The sequence below is a fragment of the Aquarana catesbeiana genome, linkage group LG04 (assembly GCF_042186555.1).
Source record: "Aquarana catesbeiana isolate 2022-GZ linkage group LG04, ASM4218655v1, whole genome shotgun sequence".
Classification (NCBI taxonomy): Eukaryota; Metazoa; Chordata; class Amphibia; order Anura; family Ranidae; genus Aquarana; species Aquarana catesbeiana.
In genome coordinates, this window is record NC_133327.1 from 372,198,416 (window position 1) to 372,224,424 (window position 26,009).

Consider the following 26,009-nt stretch of genomic DNA (forward strand, 5'->3'; position numbering starts at 1 on the left):
CTATAGCCTCGAATCTGGGGCCCATAGCCCCGAGTCTCTGCAGGGGTCCCCAAGGGGAGGGGAGGCTCTCCGGGGACCCTGATTTTAAGGGACGGCTCTCTGGGGACCCTGATTTTAAGGGACAGCTCTCTGGGGACCCTGATTTTAAGGGGGAGGCTCTCTGAGGACCCTAATTTAAAGGGGGGGGCTCTCTGGGGACCTTGATGCAAGAGGGGGCTCTCTGGGGACCCTGATGTAAGTGGGGGGCTCTCTGGGGATATACACACGTATATTACTGTATATGTATATGTGTATGCCCGCCCAAGCGTATGACTTTCTTTACTACGCTGTTATGGGCTCTAGCCCCAGATCTTTTGTAGACCTAGCAACGCCCCTATATCAGAAATGGCTTATTTTGTCATTTTCTGCTAATTTTGTAGCATGCAGGTTATATAAATAGCTATTATGGGAATAGGAGGGTGATAACGATGTTATCAGGCGTCACCCGCATATCCTTTGTCCATGAGGGAAGTCGGGCTCATTACTTTATGAGAAGTGCTGGAAGTTTATGTGACATTTCCTCCCTGAGGGAGAGTCTGCGCACACTTCCTCCCTCACAGCTCACACAGGCCGATATATAGACTCGTGCAGAGAGAGGTTCTGTCAGCTCCCCTCCCGCGCTGAGTGACTGAGGGCGGCCACACTCCAGGACTTCCCTCCACCGGCCCGGCACGCCTCTTCCAAAGGTTTTCCCTACATATAGATTAAAAAAAAAACATGAGACCTCGCTCAAGTCAGCCTTCAGTCGGCTTGTCCGAGGTGACAGAAGTCAGGACACAGGAGGGAAGGGGCAGGAACAAAGCAGGTAGACTGCTCCGTGCTGGGATCATACTCTGCCCCTAGCTGGAGCCTGAAGTCGTAGAAGACAAGTTGTTCTTTTCTTGTCTGCAGCAGCCAGGTTCCACGTTACACAGAGCTCTTCCTGTTGTGATCACTGTGTGCTGAGATGACTGACGACAAGTCCCCTAGTGAGCAGGCACTGGAGGCTGAGGAGGTGCCTGGCCCCACACAAGAGTCCCCAGGAGAAGACAAGGCAGCTGAGGAGAGCTCACCTCTGGTGGAGGAGAAGAGAGAGAATGGAGAGTGGAGCTCAGCAGGAGAGCAGGAGAAGAAGCTGGAAGCTGGAGAAGAAGAACCTCCTGAACCTGCCCCAGGACAGACTGAGTTTGTACCCCCAGAAGGAGGCTGGGGGTGGGTAGTCATGCTCTCCGCCATGTGGTGCAATGGCTCGGTGTTTGGCATCCAGAACGCCTGCGGGGTCCTCTTCGTGGTCCTTATGGAGAGGTTTGGTTCCAAGGATGATCACCATCTGGCTTTTAAAACAGGTGATTTGGGCATGTGGGCGCAGGGTACCCATCACAGATTGTGGTAACTTACTGCCATGCTGCACTCTATCCCATACCCCCAGGGCTTGCCCTGGGTATCTCCTGAAGAAGAGAGGGCACCCCCAAAACTTTCACTGCAAAACTAGAGCAGCTTGTGCATGGCAACTTATCAGTTTCCAACTTCAGTTTGTTCAGTTGAGCTTTGAAAAAAGGAAAGCTAGAAGCTGATTGGTTGCCATGCACAGCTACTCCACTTTTAGTTAATTTCTCTCAATATGTTCAGCTATCCGGTATATGATAACACCCTATTGCATACCTCCCAACAATTTGAGATGGGAATGAGGGACACCTACTAACAAATGTATGTAGGCATAGGACACGTCCCCTAATACACCCCATTACAAGAGAATTAACCAAAAAAAAAAAGTTAATTAGATACATAAGGGCTTTTTTTTTTTACTACTACTATTCCTATATATTGGCTCTAAAAATGTACAAATGCAGCAATTTAGAAATTTGATGAAAGGTTTAGCACTGGGAAACACTTTTTGAAAGATAAAAAGTGCATTTTCTATACAACTATATGGATCAGACCAAAATGAGGGACAAATGAGGAGGAATGAGGGACAGACGGACATTGCTCCAAATCAGGGACAGTCCCCCCAAATCAGGGACATTTGGGAGCTATGCTATTGCTTAGTACGCACAATGAGAAAATCAGATGAAAAATACTGATTTCAGAGCGATCGTACGATAGTCTGATCATTAGTTCACAGCTTTTGAGAGCCGATCACGACAATTCATGCAAAAATATCCAAAGGGACAAACACGAAAATATTTCTTGTATGATACCAGCATGAATGATTTTCATTCAATCAGAACAGTATTCCTCCCGAAAAAAATCGGGAGACCAAGAATACACAATATTTGGAAACAAAAGAATACATTACATCACTTCCAAAGCCGTATTCTGTCGTATGAGAATGTTTGTAACTTTAGTAACCTCTTCATTTTCGATATAAGACAAGCATGCAAAAAAAACCATGCAAAATAACTTGACGAATATTCATCCGATATTCTCATCGTGTGTATGAGGCTTAAATTCAAACTTCTGCATACTCATATGAAAGTTTGTTTGTTTTTTTTTTTTTTTTACACCTTGTTGTCTAACTTAGCTTTACAATGAAACTTTCAAAACCTCACTTCCTCAGACAAGAGTATAGGACCCTGGTGCCTAGACTGCGGACCTTTGCAACTTACTGTGTGGTCCCCTGGGTGTTTGGTGCTTGCTCAAGCCAGTGAAGGCACATAGGGGTTGATTTACTAAAGGCAAAAAGACTTTGCACTTTGAAAAGTGCAGTTACACTCTGCAAAAGCAGTTGCTCCAAAGCTTAGTAAATGAGGTAAAGATTCACTTTGCAAAGAATAGCCAATCAGGTGCAAGGGAAATAGAAAAAACAGCAATTTTGCTTGCACATGATTGGATAATGGAAGGCAGCAGAGCTTCTGCTCATTAACTAAGCTCTGGAGCAACTGCTCTTGCAAAGTGCAGTATATTTGCCTTTAGTAAATCGACCCTGCAAGACAAAACCAGAAAAAATTCCCAGCTCATTTCACCAACCAGTATACTCCTTAAACTGACCAAATACTAATAGATTTTCAAACAAAGGTTGTATGAACATCGGTATGAAAACTCTCAGTACATTCAATGACTGAAACAATGTTGTGTTCTTTTATCTTTCGGTTTTGGAATGAATGTAATTTTTCCACACAAAAACCACATGCACTTTTAGGAACTCCTTTGTTTGGGGAACATTTTCCATCCTGCTGTTTTGCCGTGTACACACAATTGGAATTTCGGCCCACAAAAGACCGATGAGAGTTTTTCGTCGGAAAATGCGACCGTGTATATGCTCCATCGTACTTTTGCTGGCAGAATTCCAGCCAGCAAAAGATTGGGAGCGTGTTCTCAATTTTTCGGTCGGGAAAAGTTCCGATCCGAAAATGCGATCGTCTGTGGCAATTCCGACGTGCAAAATACCTACGCATGCTTGGAAACAATTCTACGCATGCGCGGAAGCATTGAACTTCATTTTCTCAGCTCGTCGTAGTGTTGTACGTCATCGCGTTCTTGACGGCCGTAAGTTCAGCGAAGGTTTGCGTGACTGTGTGTATGCAAGGTAAACTTGAGCGGAAACCCGTTGGAAAAGCCGTCATATCTTTTTCTGACGAGAATTCCGAACGTGTGTACGTGGCATTACAACATTTTCTCCTTACTTTGGTCGAAAGCAAACATCATTTTGACTCCACTAATAATTAGAAAATAGAAAAAAAATTCTAAAAATGAAAAATTTTAAATTAAATTCTACTAGTGTGTGGCCAGCTTTTGACTGAAAACCTATCTCTGGGGAAAGTAAAACTCATCCTTTGTAGTGGGGCTCGGATAGCATTACCTACACAATCTTCCACTTCCCTGGCAGCCAGCGCTCTCTTCTTCTCCCCTACACATGGCAGTGAGTGGTCTCTTGGCATTCTCATGCCCAGTGCAGGGCTATAGGCTCTGCATTGGTCTTAATGACATCAGAGGACCTGCAACCACCAGAGCATAAGGGAGAAGTGGCTGCGGAGACTGCCCTTGCAGCCTGGAGGAAGCCTGTTGTAGGATAGGCTCATGTAAGTAAAAGTGCCTTTTCCAGCCCCCTAGACTTAAACGAGCATTTAATTCTTGAGGGAAGCCCATCTTGGTTGTCTTTGTATTTTTTTTTTGCTAATTCAGGGGTCTCCAAAGTTTCTAATCAAAGGGACTGTTTACTGTCCTTCAGGCTTTAGGGGGGGGGGCAGATTGTGGCTAGTAGGAGTTGAAAATGGCCAACAATAGCCCATTGTTGGTGTCAGTGGCAGGAATTATGCCCCATGTTGGTGTCAGTGGAAGGAATAGTACTTCATTGTTGGTGTCAGTGGCAGGAATTATGCCCCATCGTTGGTGTCAGTGGAAGGAATAATACCTCATTGTTGTCATTGGATGGAGTAGTTCCTTGTATCATTGGTGTCAGTGGCAGGACTTATGCCCCATTGTTGGTGTCGGTTGAAGGAATAGTACCTCATCACTGATGTCAGTGGCAGGAATTATGGCCAGTTGTTGGTATCAGTGGGAGGAATAGTTCCTCGTATACGTGGGAGAAATAGTACCTCCAAGGCAGATGAAAGCAAGCAAAGTGCCACATCTGGCCCCTGGGCCACAGTTTGGATACCACTGCTGTAATCTTTTAAAATGGATCTTGCTGAGAGCAAGATTTGTAAAGGGCCTGTAATAGCAGTGATCTCTCGCAATCTAATGTAATGTCTCTCCAGACTATGACTGCTTCCTGAAGCTGTAATTTTTGACGTCTCTGATCATCTCCTGCAGCATGGCCACAGTCTCTGACATTCTCTTGTAGAATGATCACATTCTATGTCCATCTCTTTTAGTATGTCTGCAGTCTCCGACCATCTCTTGTAGTATACTCATAGGGGGTTATTTACTAAAGGTAAATCCACTTTGTACTACAAGTGCACTTGGAAGTGCAGTCACTGTAGATCTGAGTGGGACATGCAAGGAAAATAAAAAACAGCTTTTTTGCTTGTACACGATTGGATGATAAAATCAGCAGAGCTTCCCCTAATTTCAGAGCTTCCCCTAATTTCAGAGCTTCCCCTCAGATCTACAGCGACTGCACTTACAAGTGCACTTATAGTGCAAAGTGGATTTGCCTTTAGTAAATAAACCCCATAATCTCTGACCATCTCTTGTAGCATGTCCACATTTTATGACCATCTCTTGTACAGTGCAGCCCCTGACCATGTTTTGTATTATGTCTGCAGTCTCTGACTATCACTTGCAAAATGCTCATAGTTTCTTACCATCTCTGGTAGCATGCTAGTAGTCTCTGATCATCTCCTGTTGCATGTGTGCAGTTTCTGGCAGTTTTGTGTGCTTCTATATTTACTGAATATTATGTGCCGACCTTTAGTGATGTCAGGGGCCACACTTGAGTCTCCCAATGTCAAGTAAGTTGACCACCATTGGTATAGTATATGAAAACTGCACACATATACAAAGAAAACCGATATAAAAAATCATGCAGACATCATCCTTTGAACATATTTTTCATATAATTTCTGACAAAGGTCTATAAGGTCTGTAAGGACCCCATTAAACAAAAAAGAAACCTAAGTGTACAAAGGCTACTCCTTGTTTTAAATGGCCCAGCATGCAAGCTGTAACCCAAACACATGCATGCGGAAAAGGGCCCAGAATCTATTCTGCTGATGGATGATTAGTATCATTTTAATTCTACTTATTTCCTGCAGAGAAGGACAGTGGAATGTTAACATTCGCAAGTGCCAGCAGTAGTGTTTTTCATATGCAAATTCTAGCAGACCTTATCCAGGGGTATCAATTTGAGGCAATGGGACTGGACTAGCAAACTAAAGTGAAATGTAGGGGAGGTGGATTAAACCTATGTTTACTTTAAATAGCTGATAGAAAACAGGAGAATTTAAAAGGAAACAAAAGGAACTTTTTTTTTGCATGTGATTGACTGCATAAAGTGAAGGCAAACTCATCTTACCTTACTTAAATTATAGTAAATCAGTTTATTTAACACATATATACAAAGATAAACTAAGTAATTACATGTTATATTTTGTTAACTTATGTGTAATACCACTATATTTGGTACTGATCTAGGATTTAGGCATGTTATAATATAATATATAATGCCATAAAATGTCAAGCAGCACGTGGAACATAAAGCAAGGTGAGCTTTATGTTCATAGCAAAGTGAATGTTCATTCACCACAGTGAATAATTTCAATCACCCAAACATGTGTACACAAAAATCCTGTTTATTAAATTTTTTTTGCACATAACTTGGTATTCAAAACAAACAAAACTGTAGCTTATTTACAAAGCTACGTTAACATTCACATTGCAAAGTGTACCCTAAACTTAAGTGATCAGCTCTACTCCTTTAATACATCACCCCGTAATGTTTATAGTTTTCTTTTTTTGTTGCTTCTATCAACTGTATGGAAATGCTTGGTTCAGCTAAAAGAAGACATGACATCATCTATACCAGTTTCATATTAACACATTGCATACATTCGTTTCTGGTAGTGCTCGCAGCCTTTATGCACACTTTAACATATACTTAGGCTGTCTAAGCATTAATACTGCACAGCAAGCAAGAGTCACAAGTCCTCATGAGATAGGAGCAGACAACTTCCCCTTGACTCTTTTGTTCTGAGGAATGTTAGTAGGGTCTTCCTATTCCTCAACTGTGTATTGAACTCCTTGCTTCCATGCAGGCCGCAAATGTTGAGCTCTTTAGTCATAAATACGTCCAACACAAATGGCCTGTGAGCCAAAATAGAACAGCACACACACTCTGTGGATTAGATTGCTTCCCGTTGTAAAGTACGTGCAGCAAGGGGTTCTAAAATAGAAGTTTTTCACAGGCATTAAGATAGTTCAAGTCTTCAACTAATACTTCAGTACTCTCATATGACAAAATATAAATAATATATAAATAGTTCTTAAAAATCTTTTTTTTTTTTTTTTTTTTTTTCAGTGGATCGTGATTCTAATAAAACAAGCTAAACTTGCATATAAGTATATTTGTATTTTGTTCAGTCAAAGAACCTGGATGGTCAGTTCTATTTATTAAGTGAGTTGAAACATTCCAACAGGCCTTCTTCTCAGCCTATTTTTTTATAATCATGAGAGTCAGAGGAGATGTGTTTGAAGAACTGTGTTCCAAGTCTATAAACTGCAGCCACAGCTCCCTGAAAGCTGCAAACAAGGATATTTTTAGAGAAACTGAACTAAAAGGGCCCCCATTTATTCAGAGGCAAAGAAAAACAATGTTTCCTAAAATATGACATCATGTTCTCTAAAAAAAAGAAAAGACGCAAACCACACATTTGTTGCAGTATGCAGCAATTAACCACTTGACGACCGCCTCACGCCGATGTACGTCGGCAAAGTGGCACGGACAGGCAAAATCACGTACAGGGTACGTGATTTGCCTTCCGCGGGTGGGGGGTCCGATCGGACCCCCCCCCGGTGCCCGAGGCGGTCGTCTTTTGTCCAGCGGCGATCCGTGATGAGGGGGAGACCATCCGTTCGTGGCCCCCCCTCGCGATCGCCGCCGGCCAATGAAAACACTCCTTTGCTGCTGTATGCTAAACAGCAGCAAAGGAAGTGATGTCATCTCCCCTCGGGTCGGTATTTTCCGTTCCGGCCCGAGGAGAGAAGACATCTATGTGAGTGCACAACACACACACACACAGTAGAACATGCCAGGCACACAAAACACTCCGATCCCCCCCCCGATCGCCCCCCGATCCCCCCCCAATCACCCCCCCCCCCCTGTCACAAACTGACACCAGCAGTTTTTTTGTTTTTTTTTTTTTTTTTTTTTCTGATTACTGCATAGTGTCAGTTTGTGACAGTTACAGTGTTGGGACAGTTAGTATTACCCCCCTTTAGGTCTAGGGTACCCCCCTAACCCCCCCTAATAAAGTTTTAACCCCTTGATCACCCCCTGTCACCAGTGTTGCTAAGCGATCATTTTTCTGATCGCTGTATTAGTGTCGCTGGTGACGCTAGTTAGGGACGTAAATATTTAGGTTCGCCGTCAGCGTTTTATAGAGACAGGGACCCCCATATACTACCGAATAAATGTTTTAACCCCTTGATTGCCCCCTAGTTAACCCTTTCACCACTGATCACCGTATAACCGTTACGGATGACGCTGGTTATTTCGTTTATTTTTTATAGTGTCAGGGCACCCGCCGTTTATTACCAAATAAAGGTTTAGCCCCCTGATCGCCCGGCGGTGATATGCGTCGCCCCAGGCAGCGTCAGATTAGCGCCAGTACCGCTAACACCCACGCATGCAGCATACGCCTCCCTTAGTGGTATAGTATCTGTACGGATCAATATCTGATCCGATCAGATCTATACTAGCGTCCCCAGCAGTTTAGGGTTCCCAAAAACGCAGTGTTAGCGGGATCAGCCCAGATACCTGCTAGCACCTGCGTTTTGTGCCTCCGCCCAGCCCACCTAAGTGCAGTATCGATCGATCACTGTCACTTACAAAACACTAAACGCATAACTGCAGCGTTCAGAGTCAGGCCTGATCCCTGCGATCGCTAACAGTTTTTTTGGTAGCATTTTGGTGAACTGGCAAGCACCAGCCCCAGGCGTCAGGTTAGCGCCAGTACCGCTAACACCCACGCACGCAGCATACGCCTCCCTTAGTGGTATAGTATCTGAACGGATCAATATCTTATCCGATCAGATCTATACTAGCGTCCCCAGCAGTTTAGGGTTCCCAAAAACGCAGTGTTAGCGGAATCAGCCCAGATACCTGCTAGCACCTGCGTTTTGCCCCTCCGCCCGGCCCAGCCCAGCCCAGCCCACCCAAGTGCAGTATCGATCGATCACTGACACTTACAAAACACTAAACGCATAACTGCAGCGTTCGCAGAGTCAGGCCTGATCCCTGCGATCGCTAACAGTTTTTTTTGTAGCGTTTTGGTGAACTGGCAAGCACCAGCCCCAGGCAGCGTCAGATTAGCGCCAGTACCGCTAACACCCACGCACGCACCGTACACCTCCCTTAGTGGTATAGTATCTGATCGCATCAATATCTGATCCGATCAGATCTATACTAGCGTCACCAGCAGTTTAGGGTTCCCAAAAACGCAGTGTTAGTGGGATCAGCCCAGATACCTGCTAGCACCTGCGTTTTGCCCCTCCGCCCGGCCCGGCCCAGCCCACCCAAGTGCAGTATCGATCGATCACTGACACTTACAAAACACTAAACGCATAACTGCAGCGTTCGCAGAGTCAGGCCTGATCCCTGCGATCGCTAACGTTTTTTGGTAGCGTTTTGGTGAACTGGCAAGCGCCAGCGGCCTAGTACACCCCGGTCGTAGTCAAACCAGCACTGCAGTAACACTTGGTGACGTGGCGAGTCCCATAAGTGCAGTTCAAGCTGGTGAGGTGGCAAGCACAAGTAGTGTCCCGCTGCCACCAAGAAGACAAACACAGGCCCGTCGTGTCCATAGTGCCCTTCCTGCTGCATTCGCCAATCCTAATTGGGAACCCACCGCTTCTGCAGCGCCCGTACTTCCCCCATTCACATCCCCAACCAAATGCAGTCGGCTGCATGAGAGGCATTTTTATGTCCTCCCGAGTACCCCTACCCAACGAACCCCCCCAAAAAAGATGTTGTGTCTGCAGCAAGCGCGGATATAGGCGTGACACCCGCTATTATTGTCCCTCCTGTCCTGACAATCCTGGTCTTTGCATTGGTGAATGTTTTGAACGCTACCATTCACTAGTTGAGTATTAGCGTAGGGTACAGCATTGCACAGACTAGGCACACTTTCACAGGGTCTCCCAAGATGCCATCGCATTTTGAGAGACCCGAACCTGGAACCGGTTACCGTTATAAAAGTTAGTTACAAAAAAAGTGTAAAAAAAAAAAAAAATATGAAATAAAAAAAAATAGTTGTTGTTTTATTGTTCTCTCTCTCTCTATTCTGCTCTTTTTTACTGTATTCTATTCTGCAATGTTTTATTGTTATTGTTATTGTTATTGTTATTATGTTTTATCATGTTTGTTTTTCAGGTGTGTAATTATTTACACTTTACTGTGCTTTATTGTTAACCATTGTTAACCATTTTTTTGTCTTCAGGTACGCCATTCACGACTTTGAGTGGTTATACCAGAATGATGCCTGCAGGTTTAGGTATCATCTTGGTATCATTCTTTTCAGCCAGCGGTCGGCTTTCATGTAAAAGCAATCCTAGCGGCTAATTAGCCTCTAGACTGCTTTTACAAGCCGTGGGAGGGAATGCCCCCCCCCCCCCACCGTCTTCCGTGTTTTTCTCTGGCTCTCCTGTCTCAACAGGGAACCTGAGAATGCAGCCGGTGATTCAGCCAGCTGACCATAGAGCTGATCAGAGACCAGAGTGGCTCCAAACATCTCTATGGCCTAAGAAACCGGAAGCTACGAGTATTTCATGACTTAGATTTCGCCGGATGTAAATAGCGCCATTGGGAAATTGGGGAAGCATTTTATCACACCGATCTTGGTGTGGTCAGATGCTTTGAGGGCAGAGGAGAGATCTAGGGTCTAATAGACCACAATTTTTTCAAAAAAGAGTACCTGTCACTACCTATTGCTATCATAGGGGATATTTACATTCCCCGAGATAACAATAAAAATGATTAAAAAAAAAAATATGAAAGGAACAGTTTAAAAGTAAGATTAAAAAAGCAAAAAAATAATAAAGAAAAAAAAAAAAAAAAAAAAAAACACCCCTGTCGCCCCCTGCTCTCGTGCTAAGGCGAACGCAAGCGGCGGTCTGTCGTCAAACATAAACAGCAATTGCACCATGCATGTGAGGTATCACCGCGAAGGCCAGATCGAGTGCAGTAATTTTTCCAGTAGACCTCCTCTGTAAATCTAAAGTGGTAACCTGTAAAGGCTTTTGAAGGCTTTTAAACATGTATTTATTTTGTTGCCACTGCACGTTTGTGCGCAATTTTAAAGCATGTCATGTTTGGTATCCATGTACTCGGCCTAAGATCATCTTTTTTATTTCATCAAACATTTGGGCAATATAGCGTGTTTTAGTGCATTAAAATTTAAAAAAGTGTGTTTTTTCCCCAAAAAATGCGTTTGAAAAATCGCTGCGCAATTACTGTGTGAAAAAAAAAAATGAAACACCCACCATTTTAATCTGTAGGGCATTTGCTTTAAAAAAATATATAATGTTTGGGGGTTCAAAGTAATTTTTTTGCAAAAAAAAAAAACTTTTTCATGTAAACAATAAGTGTCAGAAAGGGCTTTGTCTTCAAGTGGTTAGAAGAGTGGGTGATGTGTGACATAAGCTTCTAAATGTTGTGCATAAAATGCCAGGACAGTTCAAAACCCCCCAAAATGACCCCATTTTGGAAAGTAGACACCCCAAGCTATTTGCTGAGAGGCATGTCGAGTCCATGGAATATTTTATATTGCGACACAAGTTGCGGGAAAGAGACAAATTTTTTTTTTTTTTTTTTTTTTTTTTTTTTTTTGCACAAAGTTGTCACTAAATGATATATTGCTCAAACATGCCATGGAAATATGTGAAATTACACCCCAAAATACATTCTGCTGCTTCTCCTGAGTACGGGGATACCACATGTGTGAGACTTTTTGGGAGCCTAGCCGCGTACGGGACCCCGAAAACCAACCACCGCCTTCAGGCTTTCTAAGGGCGTGAATTTTTGATTTCACTCTTCACTGCCTATCACAGTTTCGGAGGCCATGGAATGCCCAGGTGGCACAAAACCCCCCCAAATGACCCCATTTTGGAAAGTAGACACCCCAAGCTATTTGCTGAGAGGTATAGTGAGTATTTTGCAGACCTCACTTTTTGTCACAAAGTTTTGAAAATTGAAAAAAGAAAAAAAAAAAATGTTTTTTCTTGTCTTTCTTCATTTTCAAAAACAAATGAGAGCTGCAAAATACTCACCATGCCTTTCAGCAAATAGCTTGGGGTGTCTACTTTCCAAAATGGGGTCATTTGGGGGGGTTTTGTGCCACCTGGGCATTCCATGGCCTCCGAAACTGTGATAGGCAGTAAAGAGTGAAATCAAAAATTTTCACCCTTAGAAATCCTGAAGGCAGTGATTGGTTTTCGGGGTCCAGTACGCGGCTAGGCTCCCAAAAAGTCCCACACATGTGGTATCCCCATACTCAGGAGAAGCAGCTAAATGTATTTTGGGGTGCAATTCCACATATGCCCATGGCCTGTGTGAGCAATATATCATTTAGTGACAACTTTATGAAAAAAAAAAAAAAAAAAAAAAAAAGTGTCACTTTCCCGCAACTTGTGTCAAAATATAAAATATTCCATGGACTCAATATGCCTCTCAGCAAATAGCTTGGGGTGTCTACTTTCCAAAATGGGGTCATTTTGGGGGGTTTTGTGCCACCTGGGCATTCCATGGCCTCCGAAACTGTGATAGGCAGTGAAGAGTGAAAGCAAAAATTTACACCCTTAGAAATCCTGAAGGCGGTGATTGGTTTTCGGGGCCCCGTACGCGGCTAGGCTCCCAAAAAGTCCCACACATGTGGTATCCCCATACTCAGGAGAAGCAGCTAAATGTATTTTGGGGTGCAATTCCACATAGGCCCATGGCCTGTGTGAGCAATATATCATTTAGTGACGACTTTTTGTAAATATTTTTTTTTTTTTTTTTTTTTGTCATTTTTCAATCACTTGGGACAAAAAAAATAAATATTCAATGGGTTCAACATGCCTCTCAGCAATTTCCTTGGGGTGTCTACTTTCCAAAATGGGGTCATTTGGGGGGGTTTTGTACTGCCCTGCCATTTTAGCACCTCAAGAAATGACATAGGCAGTCATAAACTAAAAGCTGTGTAAATTCCAGAAAATGTACCCTAGTTTGTAGACGCTATAACTTTTGCGCAAACCAATAAATATACGCTTATTGACATTTTTTTTACCAAAGACATGTGGCCGAATACATTTTGGCCTAAATGTATGACTAAAATTTAGTTTATTGGATTTTTTTTATAACAAAAAGTAGAAAATATCATTTTTTTTCAAAATTTTCGGTCTTTTTCCGTTTATAGCGCAAAAAATAAAAACCGCAGAGGTGATCAAATACCATCAAAAGAAAGCTCTATTTGTGGGAAGAAAAGGACGCAAATTTCGTTTGGGTACAGCATTGCATGACCGCGCAATTAGCAGTTAAAGCGACGCAGTGCCAAATTGGAAAAAGACCTCTGGTCCTTAGGCAGCATAATGGTCCGGGGCTCAAGTGGTTAAAGTTGAAGTTGTCCCACATTTATAGTAAAGCATACATTTATTACCCCTTTTCTTAAATCTCTATATTTTATACGAACTTGTGTGTAATGTGTAATGAACACATGGCTGGGAATTAAATGAGATCTGTAATTACTTCCTCTGTGAGCTGCCTGTTTGGTAGTAAATACTGCAAATCCAAAAATAGGCATTTAAAGATCCATTCTGGTCACAATTGAATGAAACTTTAGGGTGCATAGAGGGAGCATAGCCTGCCCACTCAGTGCTTTTAGACTCCCATAGCTGTAGTGTGCTAGTCTACCTCTGTCCTTCCTGTAACCCTTGTTTGTGATGCAGGAGAAAAATCATACCGACTACTTCTTGCTTTCTATCACATATTGAGGGAGATTTACTAAAACTGGTGCACACAGAATCTAATGCAGCTGTGCATAGTAACCAATCAGCTTCAAACTCTAGCTTCTTCAATATAAATTTGACAATAGAACCTAGAAACTGATTGGTTACTATGCACAGCTGCACCAAATTCTGTGTGCGCCAGCTGTAGTGAATCTCCCCCACAGATACGCTGATATAAAAAAAAGTCAGTAATGGCTCCTACACAGGATCCGAATATCGTATGAAAACTGTTGTCCGAGGAAGAATCGTACGATTTTTGGATCGTGTGTACACTACTTTCGAGAGCGGATCACGACAGTTCATCCGATATTATTCGACCGAACATGAAAATTTTCCTCGTACAATACCAGATTGTATGATTTTCGTTTAGTCAGTATAGTTGTCGCCCGAAAATACAATGCAAATACATTACAACACATAACATCACTTCTGATTTTTTTTTGTCGTACGAGAATTTTCGTGACTTTATTTACCTATTCAATTTCTACTTGCAACTATTAAGTGAAAAAGGTCGTACGATCTATTGTACGATATTCAGATCATGTGTATGGGCCATTAAGCAGTAGTAAAATCTGGACAAAAAAAGAAAAACCTTCCCCCTGCAAGTTAAGGTCATAAAGTATCATAATGCATCACATACTAGCACATTATGAAAGACTTACCTTAACTTCCGTGGCGGTTTTCCTTAGTGTGGCTCGGGGTTAAATTTCAGCACCATTAGCGGTAACCCTGAGCCACACTCGGGATTGCATTGCAGGTTCCTGGTGCAGTGTACTTACCTTATCCCCAGGATCCTGTGATGTCCCTCCGCTGTGTCCGTGGGCTCTGTCCTCTGCCCCGATGCCTCTGTGTGCCGGGCTCCGTTCCCTGCGAGCATCGCGATCAACAGGGGTGGAGCCTGGCGGCAAATTCAAAAAATTGAAAATTCATAATACATACAGTAGTACACTGTAATCTTACAGATTACAGTACTGTATGAAATTATTTCACAACCCTTTTGCCCCTAGTACTTTGTCCAGTGCCCTGCATGCAGTTTTATATTATATATACTGTTCTTTCTGCCTGGAAACTTGAGATTGTCCATAGCAACCAAAAAGTGTCCCTTTATGTCAAAAGTGGTTTTAGACCAGCTAGAAAACAGCGATAGTAAATTAGAACACTTGCAGAATTGAGCGATAGTGAATCGTGGAGAAATTCATTTTATTATTATTATAATATTATTATTTTTTACAATTATTTATAGTTATTTATTATATTATAATTTATGATTTTGTCTTCCAAACTTTATCATACCCGGGATGTCTACTACACTCTTGTTTGGACAGATTTAAGTGTGTTATTGCTAAGAATTACAGGCCTACAATATAAAATGCCAAATTTCTATGCAAAACAATTGTACCGCTTTGAGACGCAAAAATCTCACATAATCATACCGCCAGGGAGGCTACGCCTAGGTTCACATTGCTGCTGGTTAGAAATCGTGCGAATTCAGCTGAATTCAACCCGGCAATGCAGTCCGACTTCAGCGGCGATTTGACAGACATCTGTGCGGGTTCATGCACAGATGTCTATACAAATCGCCCCCGAAGTTGTCAAAAATAGTACAGGAACTACTTTTGGGAATTGATGCGGTGCTGCACTGATTCGGACGGTGCCATTGCTGACTGTAGCCGCCAATTTGTCATGCGATTTGACATGTCAATCGTACCAATACGAACCTAGGCTGAAACAAAGCCCTCCAGTGGCACGCTGTCACTAATGACAGTTCATCCATTTTCACCCAGTCTTCCTTCCGGGTTTGCGGACTCCAGTACGCATATGCTAGTGCGGCTGCAGAGATAGTGAATATCTCCTAAACGGTGCACATTTAGGAGATATTCCTTGTACCTACAGGTAAGCTTTATTATAAGCTTACCTGTAGGTACAATTCACCAAGCTGTCTTTACTACCGCTTTAAGAAGCCTCTCATAACCATTAACCAGATGCAAGCCTGCCTTGGAAGATTGAATGTGATTGGCAATACAAAAAACAGAGAGAGTGGAAGTTGCATAGCATGAGCTTCAGCAAGTAAGTGCCCACTGGCCATTTGTACAGAGAACTCAGATTAAGGTAAAATGAGTTAAAGCCCAACTCCAGGAATAAAACAGTCTATCCTTGCACAATGCTCATTAAGTCTAGGGGGAGCTGAAGAGGCTGTGTTACTTACCTTACCCCCATTCTGGCCCATTACAGTAGTCCTTTCTTCTCCCATTTGACGCACCAGGCTGTAGGCGGTCCCTCAGTGTCATTATGTACAATGCAGAGCTATTAACCCTTCTTTGTACATGGAGGAGACAGTAGTGCAACTGCAGCCGGGAGTGCCGTAGAGAGGAGACTTTGCAAGACCTGTTGCACTGCTGGAGGGACCCTCCTGGAGTGAGGAATAAGGTAAGTATTATATCTTATTCCTACATCCCCAGACTGAATGAGCGGTTAACCCTTAAAGTTGGGGGAAGGGGGACTCCAAGGGTAGATTTTGTCAAATTTCTAGAGTTGGGCTTTAGTTTTAGTAATCTAGCACAGTTTCAGTGTTTTTTGAACCCAACTTCAATTCCAATAAAGTTGGAACACTATGTAAAATCTACATAAAACAGAATGCAGTGATTTGCAAATCTCATAAAACCCATATTTTATATACAATAGCAAAATAAACAAAACATATCAATTGCTTACACTGAGAAAATGTAACATTTTAAGAAAAAAGAAGGTTATTTTAAAATTGATGGCAGAAACATGCCTCAAAAAAGTTGGAACAGGGCAACAAGGAAGAGCTAAAAGAACATTTTGCAACAAATTAGGCTAATTGGTAACAGGTTAATAACCTGTTTGGGTATAGACAGAGTGAGAGTATCTCAGAAGTAAACATGGGCAGAGGTTCACCACTCTGAAAAGCAGCGTCTAAAAATTGAAACATTTCAGAAAAATGTTCCTCAACGTAAAATTGCAGAAACTTTAAATATATTGTCATCTACAGTCAAAATATAATCAAAAGATTCTGAGAATCTGGAGAAATCTCTGTGTACGAGGCAAGGCAAGACATGATTCTGTGATGGACATCACTGCATGGGCTGAAAAATACTTCAGAAAATTACTGTCTTTAAACACAGTTTACCATGCTATCCAAAAATGTAAGGTAAATGCAAAGAAGAAGCCATATCTGAACATGATTCCATCTTCTCTCTGCCAAAGCTCATTTAAAACGGTCTGTTGTAAAGTGGAAACTGTTCTTTGGTCAGACAAATTGAAATGTAACATTTTTGGCAACCGTGGGTTCTGCATCCACCAGACTAAAGAGGAGAGGGACCTTCTGGCTTGTGATCAGCACTCAGTTCATAAGCCTGCATCTCATAGTATAGGGGTGCATTCGTGTGTAAGGAATGGGCAGCTTCCACATCAGGAAAGGCACAATCAAGGCTAAAAGATATATCCAGGTTTTAGAGCAGCATTTGCTCCCATCCAGACAATGTCTTTTTCAGGGAAGGCCTTGCATATTTCAGCAGTACAATGCTAAGCCACATACTGCATCTATGACGCTTTATAGTAGAAGAGCTTAACCACTTCAATACTGGGCACTTTCCCCCCTTTCTGCCCAGGCCAATTTTCAGCTTTCAGCGCTGTCGCATTTTGAATGAAAATCGCACGGCCATGCAAAACTGTACCCAAACAAAATTTTTATCATTTTGTTCCCACAAATAGAGCTTTCCTTTGGTGGTATTTGATCACCACTGGGCTTTTTATTTTTTGCTAAGCAAATAAAAAAAGACCGAAAATTTTGATAAAAAAAGTTTTTCTTTGTTTCTGTTATAAAATTTTGTAAATAAGTAAGTTTTCTCTTTTGCTGATGGTCACTTATAAGCTGCACTGACGGGCACTGATGAGGTGGCACTAATGAGGTGGCACTGATGGGCACTGATGATGAGGCACTAATATGCAGCACTGAAGGGCACTGATAGGCGGCACTGATGGGCACTGATAGGTGGCACCGATATGCAGCACTGATGGACATTGATAGGCAGCACTGATGGGCACTCATAGGTGGCACTGGTGGGCACTTATAGGTGGCACTGATGGGCACTTACAGGCGGCACTAATGGGCACTTATAGGTGGTACTGATGGGCACTGATAGACGGCACTGATTGGCACCTCTAGTGGGCACTGATTGGCAATCCTGGTGGCCATGTGTGGGCATACCTGGTGATTCTGGGTGGTCCTGGGTGGGCATCCTCGGGGGGGCTGCCCTGATAATCAATCAGCGCAGACCCCCCCCCATCAGGAGAGCAGCCGATTGTCTCGCCTCTGCTCACATCTGTTAGTGCGAGTGGAGGAAAAGCGGATAAACGGCTCTTCCTGTTGACGCTGTGATCAGTTGTGATTGGACACAGCTGAACACATGGTAAAGAGCCTACATCAGAGGCTCTTCACCGAGATCGGAGATGCGGTGTGTCAGAGTGACACACCAAACCAACGATCGCCGAGCTGCGCACGATTGCAGCTTATCCTGCTGGACGTCATATGACATCCAGCAGGATACCTGTTATAAATAGTACCTGTTTTAAATAAATAAAGACCATGGGTTTACATGTGTGTAGGTGAGTAAAAGTACATATGCATATACATGCATAAAATTCTTCATCCACTTATAGTTGCCAGTGTTGCAGTATACACGTGTATACCTGTATATGCATGTGCACTCAGAAGCAACATTTTCTATTTTTAATTCACTGCTCTGTACTCATCTCAGTATTACAGATCTTTATGCAACTGTGTGCATTGTTCCATAGACAACAATGCACTGTTCAGATCAGTAAAAAATGTGGCATTTTTTACTCCAGTGCGCAAGAGGTCTTAAAGCAGTAGTTAATTCCTCTACAAAATTTTCTTTTTAGACCCCCCCAGGTGGGCTATGACAGAATGTGCTAGTACACAGCATATTAGTACATTATGGCAGACTTACCTGTCAAACGGTGCCCTCCAGCGCTGCAGTGGGATCGATCTGGCAGGCCCCTGGTGCTTCCATCTTTGCCCGGTCTTCCCTCTGGGTTCTGTGCCTTCAGCCGTTTGATAGGTGGGGCTACAATGATGTCACTCCCACGCATGCTCACAGGAGTCACATTGCTGCGGCTCGAATCGGGGCCTTAAATGTTTGCTGTGCTGTGCGTGGCTCAGTGTACATGATGGCTGACAGGAAGGAGGATGCATTTATGGCAGAAGAGACCGATAGGTTCTCTTCTGTCATAAATACCCTGCCTGTCAGCAAATTTTGGAAAAATTTACTTCTACTCTAAAGAAATCTGTGGGACAGTAATGTGCATGCTCAACCAGGAGAAAGATGACTTGCAGAACTAGATGTAAATAAACAACGGAGATTGTGGCAGTCAGATCCCAGTGTCACAGTGCCCAAGTACAGTGCCTTACAAAAGTATTCATACCCCTTGAAATGTTCCACATCTTGTCGTGTTACAACCAAAAATGTAAATGGATTTTATTGGAATTTTATGTGATAGTCCAACACAAAGTGGCCCATAATTGTGAAGTAAAAGGAAACTGATAAATGGTTTTCAAATTTTTTTACAAATAAGTATCTGAAAAGTATGGCGTGCATTTGTATTCAGCCCCCCTGAGTCAATACTTTGCAGAATCACCTTTCGCTGCAATTACAGCTGCAAGTCTTTTTGGGGATGTCTCTACCAGCTTTGCACACCTAGAGAGTGACATTTTTATCCGTTCTTCTTTGCAAAATAGCTCAAGCTCTGTCAGGTTGGATGAAGAGCATCTGTAAACAGCAACTTTTAAGAGCCCATTCACACAGGGACGACTTGTCAGGCGACCTAGTCGCCTGACAAGTCGCCTCCCGTTCTGTGCTATGGAACCGTTCTAAGGGGAGCGACCCAAGTTGCTCCGACTTAGAAAAAGGTTCCTGTACGACTTCGGGGGCGACTTGGGGCGACTTGCATAGACTTCTATACAGAAGTCGTTTTGCAAGTCGCCCGGGCAGTCGTTTGCAGGTCGCCTCGCTGAGGCGACCTGCAAGTCGTGTTGCCCCTGTGTGAATGGGGTCTCAGTCTTGCCACAGATTCTTAATTGGATTTAGGTCTGGACCTTGACTGGCCCATTCTAAAATATGAATATGCTTTGATCTAAACCATTGCAGGTAGCTCTGGCTGTATGTTTAGGGTCCTTGTCCTGCTGGAAGGTGAACCTCTGCCCCAGTCTTAAAGTGGTTGTAAATCCACAAAAAAAAAAAACTGCAAGACAAAGGCATAATGAGCTAGTATGCATAGCATACTAGCTTATTATGAAATACTCACCTTAGATTGAAGCTCCCGTAGCAGTCCCCTTACACAGCTCTGGCCAGCGTCATCGCTCCCGGAGTCACTTCTGGGTATCGCAGGCTCCGGCTCTGTGATTGACCGGAGCCACGATGATGTCACTCCCACGCATGCGCGTGGGAACCCCCAGTAACGGCACACTAGCTGAAGCAACGGCACTTTCGTGCCGTTGCTTCAATGTGCATGTGCTGATGACATCGGCACATGCTGATACAGGGGATATCTCCTAAACCATGCAGGTTTAGGAGATATATCCAGGGTAGCTACAGGTAAGCCTTATTATAGGCTTACCTGTAGTAAAAAGTGGTCTGTAAGGGTTTAAAACCACTTTAAGTCTTTTGCAGACTCTGACAGGTTTTCTTCTAACATTGCCCTGTATTTGGCTCCATCCGTTTTCCCAACAACTCTGACCAACTTCCCTGTCCCTGCTGAAGAAAAGCATCCCCACAACATGATGCTGCCACCACCATGTTTCACGGTGGGGATGGTGTTAGTTTTCCACCACACCTTCTTCCACACGTTTGCTGTGTCCCCCACATGGCTTCTAGCAAACTGTAAACAGGACTTCTTATGACTTTCTTTCAACAACGGCTTTCTTCTTGCCACTCTTCCATAAAGGCCAGTTGTCCTGTGGACAGATTCTCCCACCTGAGCTGTGGATCTCTGCAGCTCCTCCAGAGTTACCATGGGCCTCTTGGCTGCTTCTCTGATTAATGCTCTCCTTGCCCGGCCTGTCAGTTTAGGTGGACAGCCCTGTCTTGGTAGGTTTGCAGTTGTGCCATACTCTTTCCATTTTCAGATGATGGATTGAACAGTGCTCCATGGGATGTTCAAAGCTTGGGATATTTTTTTATAACCTAACCCTGCTTTAAACTTCTCCACAACTTTATCCCTGACTTGTCTGGTGTGTTCCTTGGCTTTCATGATGCTGTTTGTTCAATAAGGTTCTGTAACAAAACTCTGAGGGCTTCACAGAACAGCTGTATTTATACTGAGATTAAATTACACACAGGTGGACTCTATTTACTAATTAGGTGACTTTTGAAGTCAATTGGTTCCACCAGATTTTAGTTAGGGGTATCAGAGTAAAGGTGGCTGAATACAAATACACGCCACACTTTTCAGATATTTATTTGAAAAAAATTGAAAACCATTTATAATTTTCCTTCCACTTCACAATTATGTGCCACTTTGTGTTGGTCTATCACATACAATCCCAATAAAATAAATTTACTTTTTTGGTTGTAACATGACAAAATGTGGAAAATGTCAAGGGGTAGGAATACTTTTTTAAGGCACTGTATACATCTGGAGAGGGGAAGGGTAGGATCGTTTCACTCAGGGCAAAGGAGAGAAAAAGAACACCTAGCCCATAGTGATGGTTTTAGGTTTTCAGACTACCTCAATTATATGCAGAAATTCCTAAGATTATTTTTCCTAGGTGATCGTAATCATTTACCAAAGTTGGGCCAGCACAGGGGGTGTCTGCAGAGGGATACAAGTACTTTTTCACTGATCTTCAGGCAAACCAAATATTGTTTTTTTTAACATTTTTAAACATTTAAACATTTTTATAATGTTTTTATTAACATTTTAAGCAAGAAAAGTACAGCAAGTTCAGTCTATATGAGATCCATAATACATATTTGCTCAAGCAAAAAGCAGACATTTACCCCAAGTATGGAGGGAACTTGTGTACATAGTTAAAACAATATACATATACATATACAAATTAAATGCAAAATCATTAGATAAGCACTCTTCAAGACAATGACCCACACCTCTGTACATGTATCAGGGTTAAGGATTCTATCATCCAATGTGTACATGGCATCCTGCCTTTCAAAAGAATGAAAAGGGGACAGAATATTAAGACCACCCATGGGCCCCAAATCCAATCAAATTTTTGAGGGCACCCCCTGGCCTCATATGATAATTTATATATTGGCAATACTTGGTTGATCAAATTCTTCCACAGATTGAACAATTTCTGAATGTATCCATTGTAACACAACAGTTTTCCTAGCATAAAACGGTAAAAAGAGTAGAAATTGTTTTTGATATGAACCTAAATGTATTTCTTCCAACACTCCCAGTATACACCACTTTGGATTACAGACGCAAGGTGGACTAAATTGCGTGGCTATTAAATGAGTTACATTGGACCAAAATGGTCTAATTTTGCCACAGTTCCAAAGCATATGAATTAGATCTCCAAAGCGCTTATGGCATTTGTGACACGCTGGGTTTTCTTTCTTGGGCATTTGATAAAGCTGAAGTGGCGTATAGTAAATCCTATGAAATATACGTAATTGAATTAGTCTAATAGCAGAAATAGTAGTAGTAAAGTAGGTGTGAAGAATCGGTTCCCAACTTTCATCTGAGAGGTCTGGAATATCTGTAAACCAGCAAGCCTTTAAAGTTTACAAGCGAGTAGATTTGCTCTGCATTAAAGCGGATCTTCAGTGCATCTGAGCACCACAAACCAAAAACACTACTGTATTGATTAATTTTTAATATTCACAGCCAACTGTCCATGAATGTCTCTATGCTTTATTTTGCTGAGAAATAACTTTGAAAAACAACCCCCCTAGCATTTCTGGCCGTAGCCATCTTGAGTAAGGGCAAATGATTCATGTAGTATTTACTTCCTAGAATCCATCTGCTCTTAGCTCAAACATGCATGCAGGAGAGTGTGCTTAGCTGAGAAAAACCCTCCTCCTCTCCTCCTCTCCCAAAGACTCATGAGATGTATGACATCATTTGCCTAAGCAAGAAACCGGGAAGTAACTGAATAAATGTAAAAAAAAAAAAAAAGTTTAAAACAAGCTATCCCTGATGAAGTCATGTGATCTGTAATGTAACGCGTAGGAAGGAGTTGGGTGAAGTTTGATCTCCAAGTCACTGCTGGACCCGGAGGCTCTGCACTGCATTGGAATTTGCTGTTTGCTTTGGTCTTAAAGTAGGGGTTCACCCACACCGCCAAAAAAAAAAATAAAAAAATACTGCAGCTGCTGACTTTTAATACATGGCCACTTACCTGTCCCAGGGTCCAGCGATGTCGGCAGGGGACGCCGAGAACTCGCTCGGTTTTCGGCAGCTGCCGCCGCCATCCTAGGTGAGGGAATCAGGAAGTGAAGCGTTGCGGCTTCACTTCCCGGATCCCTACTGCGCATGCAGTCGCGAGTCGCGCTGCGCGTCCCAAATGGTCCCCGCTCTCTCCTGGGAGCTGTGTGTTCCCAGGAGACAGCGCGGTGGGGACGGGAAGAGGCGTAGACTCCCATGGGAGTCTATGCCGGAAGTGGGTGCAAATACCTGTCTTAGACAGGTATCTGCACCCCCCTCCCCCCTGAAAGGTGCCAAATGTGACACCGGAGGGGGGGAGGGTTCCGAAAAGCGGAAGTTCCATTTTTGTGTAGAACTCCGCTTTAAGCTGTGTTACTTTGCTGCTTTTACACAATAAAATATGGTTTTACACTATGGGAGACTTCTCTATTTATATATGAACTAATCGAAGAGTATCTTTGGAGAAAGGTGACCAGAAAAGACACAGGCAGACCACCAGCACTACTAGCACTAGTAGGAGAGACATGCTAACAAGCGGTTTTTGACCTGTATGAGAATATAGATCAAACCTTTGAGGTGAGCTGCCATCCTCACACGTAATATACTCGAGGTGGATACTACTATCACTGGATTTATATGGGAGAAACAAAAAGGAAAAATAGCACTGGAAGAAGTTTCACCTGCATGCACTAAGGATTTTTACACTCTTTTCTTTATTGGGACTCTTGCACTTGTCTTGGAATTTTTCAGTTTACTATAACAGTGGAACTGTTTTTGAATTGGATACTTGCACTTTATAATTACTAATCACTTTGATGTATGTTAATTATTTGTTTCTATAAGTGTACCTCTTTAAATATTGGAAAAGAATGTAGCAGCGCTAAACAATATGAATAAACACAAACAAAAAATGTATATAAAAAATAATAACACAACAAAATATAAAAAAATGATGTGTGGTTACACCGTAGGATATCACAGTAATCGATACTAAAAATGTCCCAAAGTGGATATCATGAGTGAATTATAAAAAAAAAACGTCCAACAATGTTGATAGTGTTAAATAAAGTCCATAAACACAAATGTGCATAAGTGGATTATAATCATTGACAAATTCCACCACCACAAACAATGTGCCGGCACCACAAAAATTGCGCGCTTACCACAAGGCAAGCTAGATGAGCTTGCGGCTAAATACCCAGCCAGGGCCTTTATCCATAGGGTTCTAAACCGGTAACTCCAGATGGTCGATATGGTGGAGGAGATATAACCAGCAGATGGCCGGGATAACACGATCAATCAGGAACCATGGGAAGTAGTCAATCGTTTACCCAGAAGGAAAAAAGGAACTCACAATAGCATAAATCCAGTAAAGTACCATTTAATAGGAAATAAAAATACACTTACAGCAATAAGAAGATAAAATAGCAAATAGCCGGCCGGCTTGTGAACGCCCCTCCGCTTAGACAGATAAACGCGATGACGTCAGCACGTCAACTCCTCCCTATATATATATATATTTAGATTCACTTTATATACTCCCTTCATGGTAGAATGATTTTAAGTTGTAAACATACCTATGGGTACAGTTCTTATACACTAGATACATTTATATTATTTGCACAATTTGAAACACTGTTTTTTTTTTTCTCTCTCTGTTTGGGATTGCATATTGGAAACTAAGCACCACATTATACCTTCTAATTTATTTTGTTTATACATGTGGGGCGCACTGTGTCGATGTGAGCAGCTGCTAAAGTAACAACATTAAATAAAGGTAGTGCATAGGGTCTATTGCACTCTATATACTTTGAAATCATGCTACTTTAAGTGAAGTAGCACAATTTCAATGTCGTGATCGGTGTGACCAGGGTGTGAAACAACTCCTACTCTTTGCTTCTGCGTAGGAGCTTCCTGTAATACAGACCAGTCACTACTGCTTTCTCTCCTTGAGCAGGGTGACTAGTCATGTATTCTTCCCCGCTTCTAGACAGCCTGTAGTGGGTGGGCTTGTTGGTTCACTCCCTAGGCTCTGTTCTCTGTACAGTCATGTGTTATACATAACATTGTTATATCTGGATTTGTAAATTAATTTGGTGCACACAGAGTGGATTAATTTCCTTTGTGTATGTTAAAGAATATGCTTAAACAAAAATATTTCTTCCTGGAGTTCAGCTTTATTCCTGATAAAAATTCCAGTTTTTCTGAGAAGTGATATATTACTTCAACTTAAGAGGTGAAATCATTATCTTGACCGAAACAAGAAATTGGGTTTTCTAGTTCTCAGCACCTTCACAAATCAATTGTCTTTGCTTAACGCTTCTTAAATTATATTTAGCAGCATAGCTTAGTCAGGATGAGTTCAGCAAACATTGCCGAGAAAATGGCAGTGTCCTCTCTTCTTCTATTGAAAAAAAAAAAGTTTTGCCTTTAGTTTTACTTTAAAGGAGAAGTCCGGCCTGAGCTCATTTGGCTGGGCTTCTCCTAAGGGTCACATGAGTGTAATTTGTTTTGCACTCCTGTGACCCTTTTTCAGAAGAGAGCGGTCTGAAGTCAGCTCTCTGCTGACGTCACAAGGATCAGTCCAGCCACCGTGTCAACTGCAGAAGTCTGGATCCTCCAGGCGCCTGGACTGATGGCTGTCTCAGCCTCTCAGCGAGCCACTGAGACGGCCGGTCCCCGCCCCTCCACAGCTCAGCGTTCCAATGAGCGAGGAGGAGCAGAGCAGGAGAGCTGCTGATTGATAGACAGCAGCTCTCTGCTCGGGGAGGTGAGAGAACCGAACCATTGGCGGTGTTTGGTGGCTCGGTTCTCAGTGCAGAGGCGCAGGGGGAACACCTTGGTAAGTATGAATATGGGATAAAAAAAATCCCATACTTCTCCTTTAAGTTTTTAACTTTAGTCAGACAAGGACA

General features: G+C 42.7%; 1 protein-coding gene across 1 annotated transcript in view; it reads left to right on the forward strand.

Annotated features, from left to right (window-relative positions):
• The first annotated feature begins 616 nt into the window (after window positions 1–616).
• The window catches only part of SLC16A10 (solute carrier family 16 member 10), a 149,758-nt gene continuing 124,365 nt past the window's right edge, over window positions 617–26,009 (forward strand). The window contains exon 1 of the mRNA XM_073627089.1: window positions 617–1,364. Within this exon, the coding sequence (XP_073483190.1) occupies window positions 986–1,364 (379 nt within the window). The 5' untranslated portion in view covers window positions 617–985. The remainder of the gene's footprint in view (window positions 1,365–26,009) is intronic.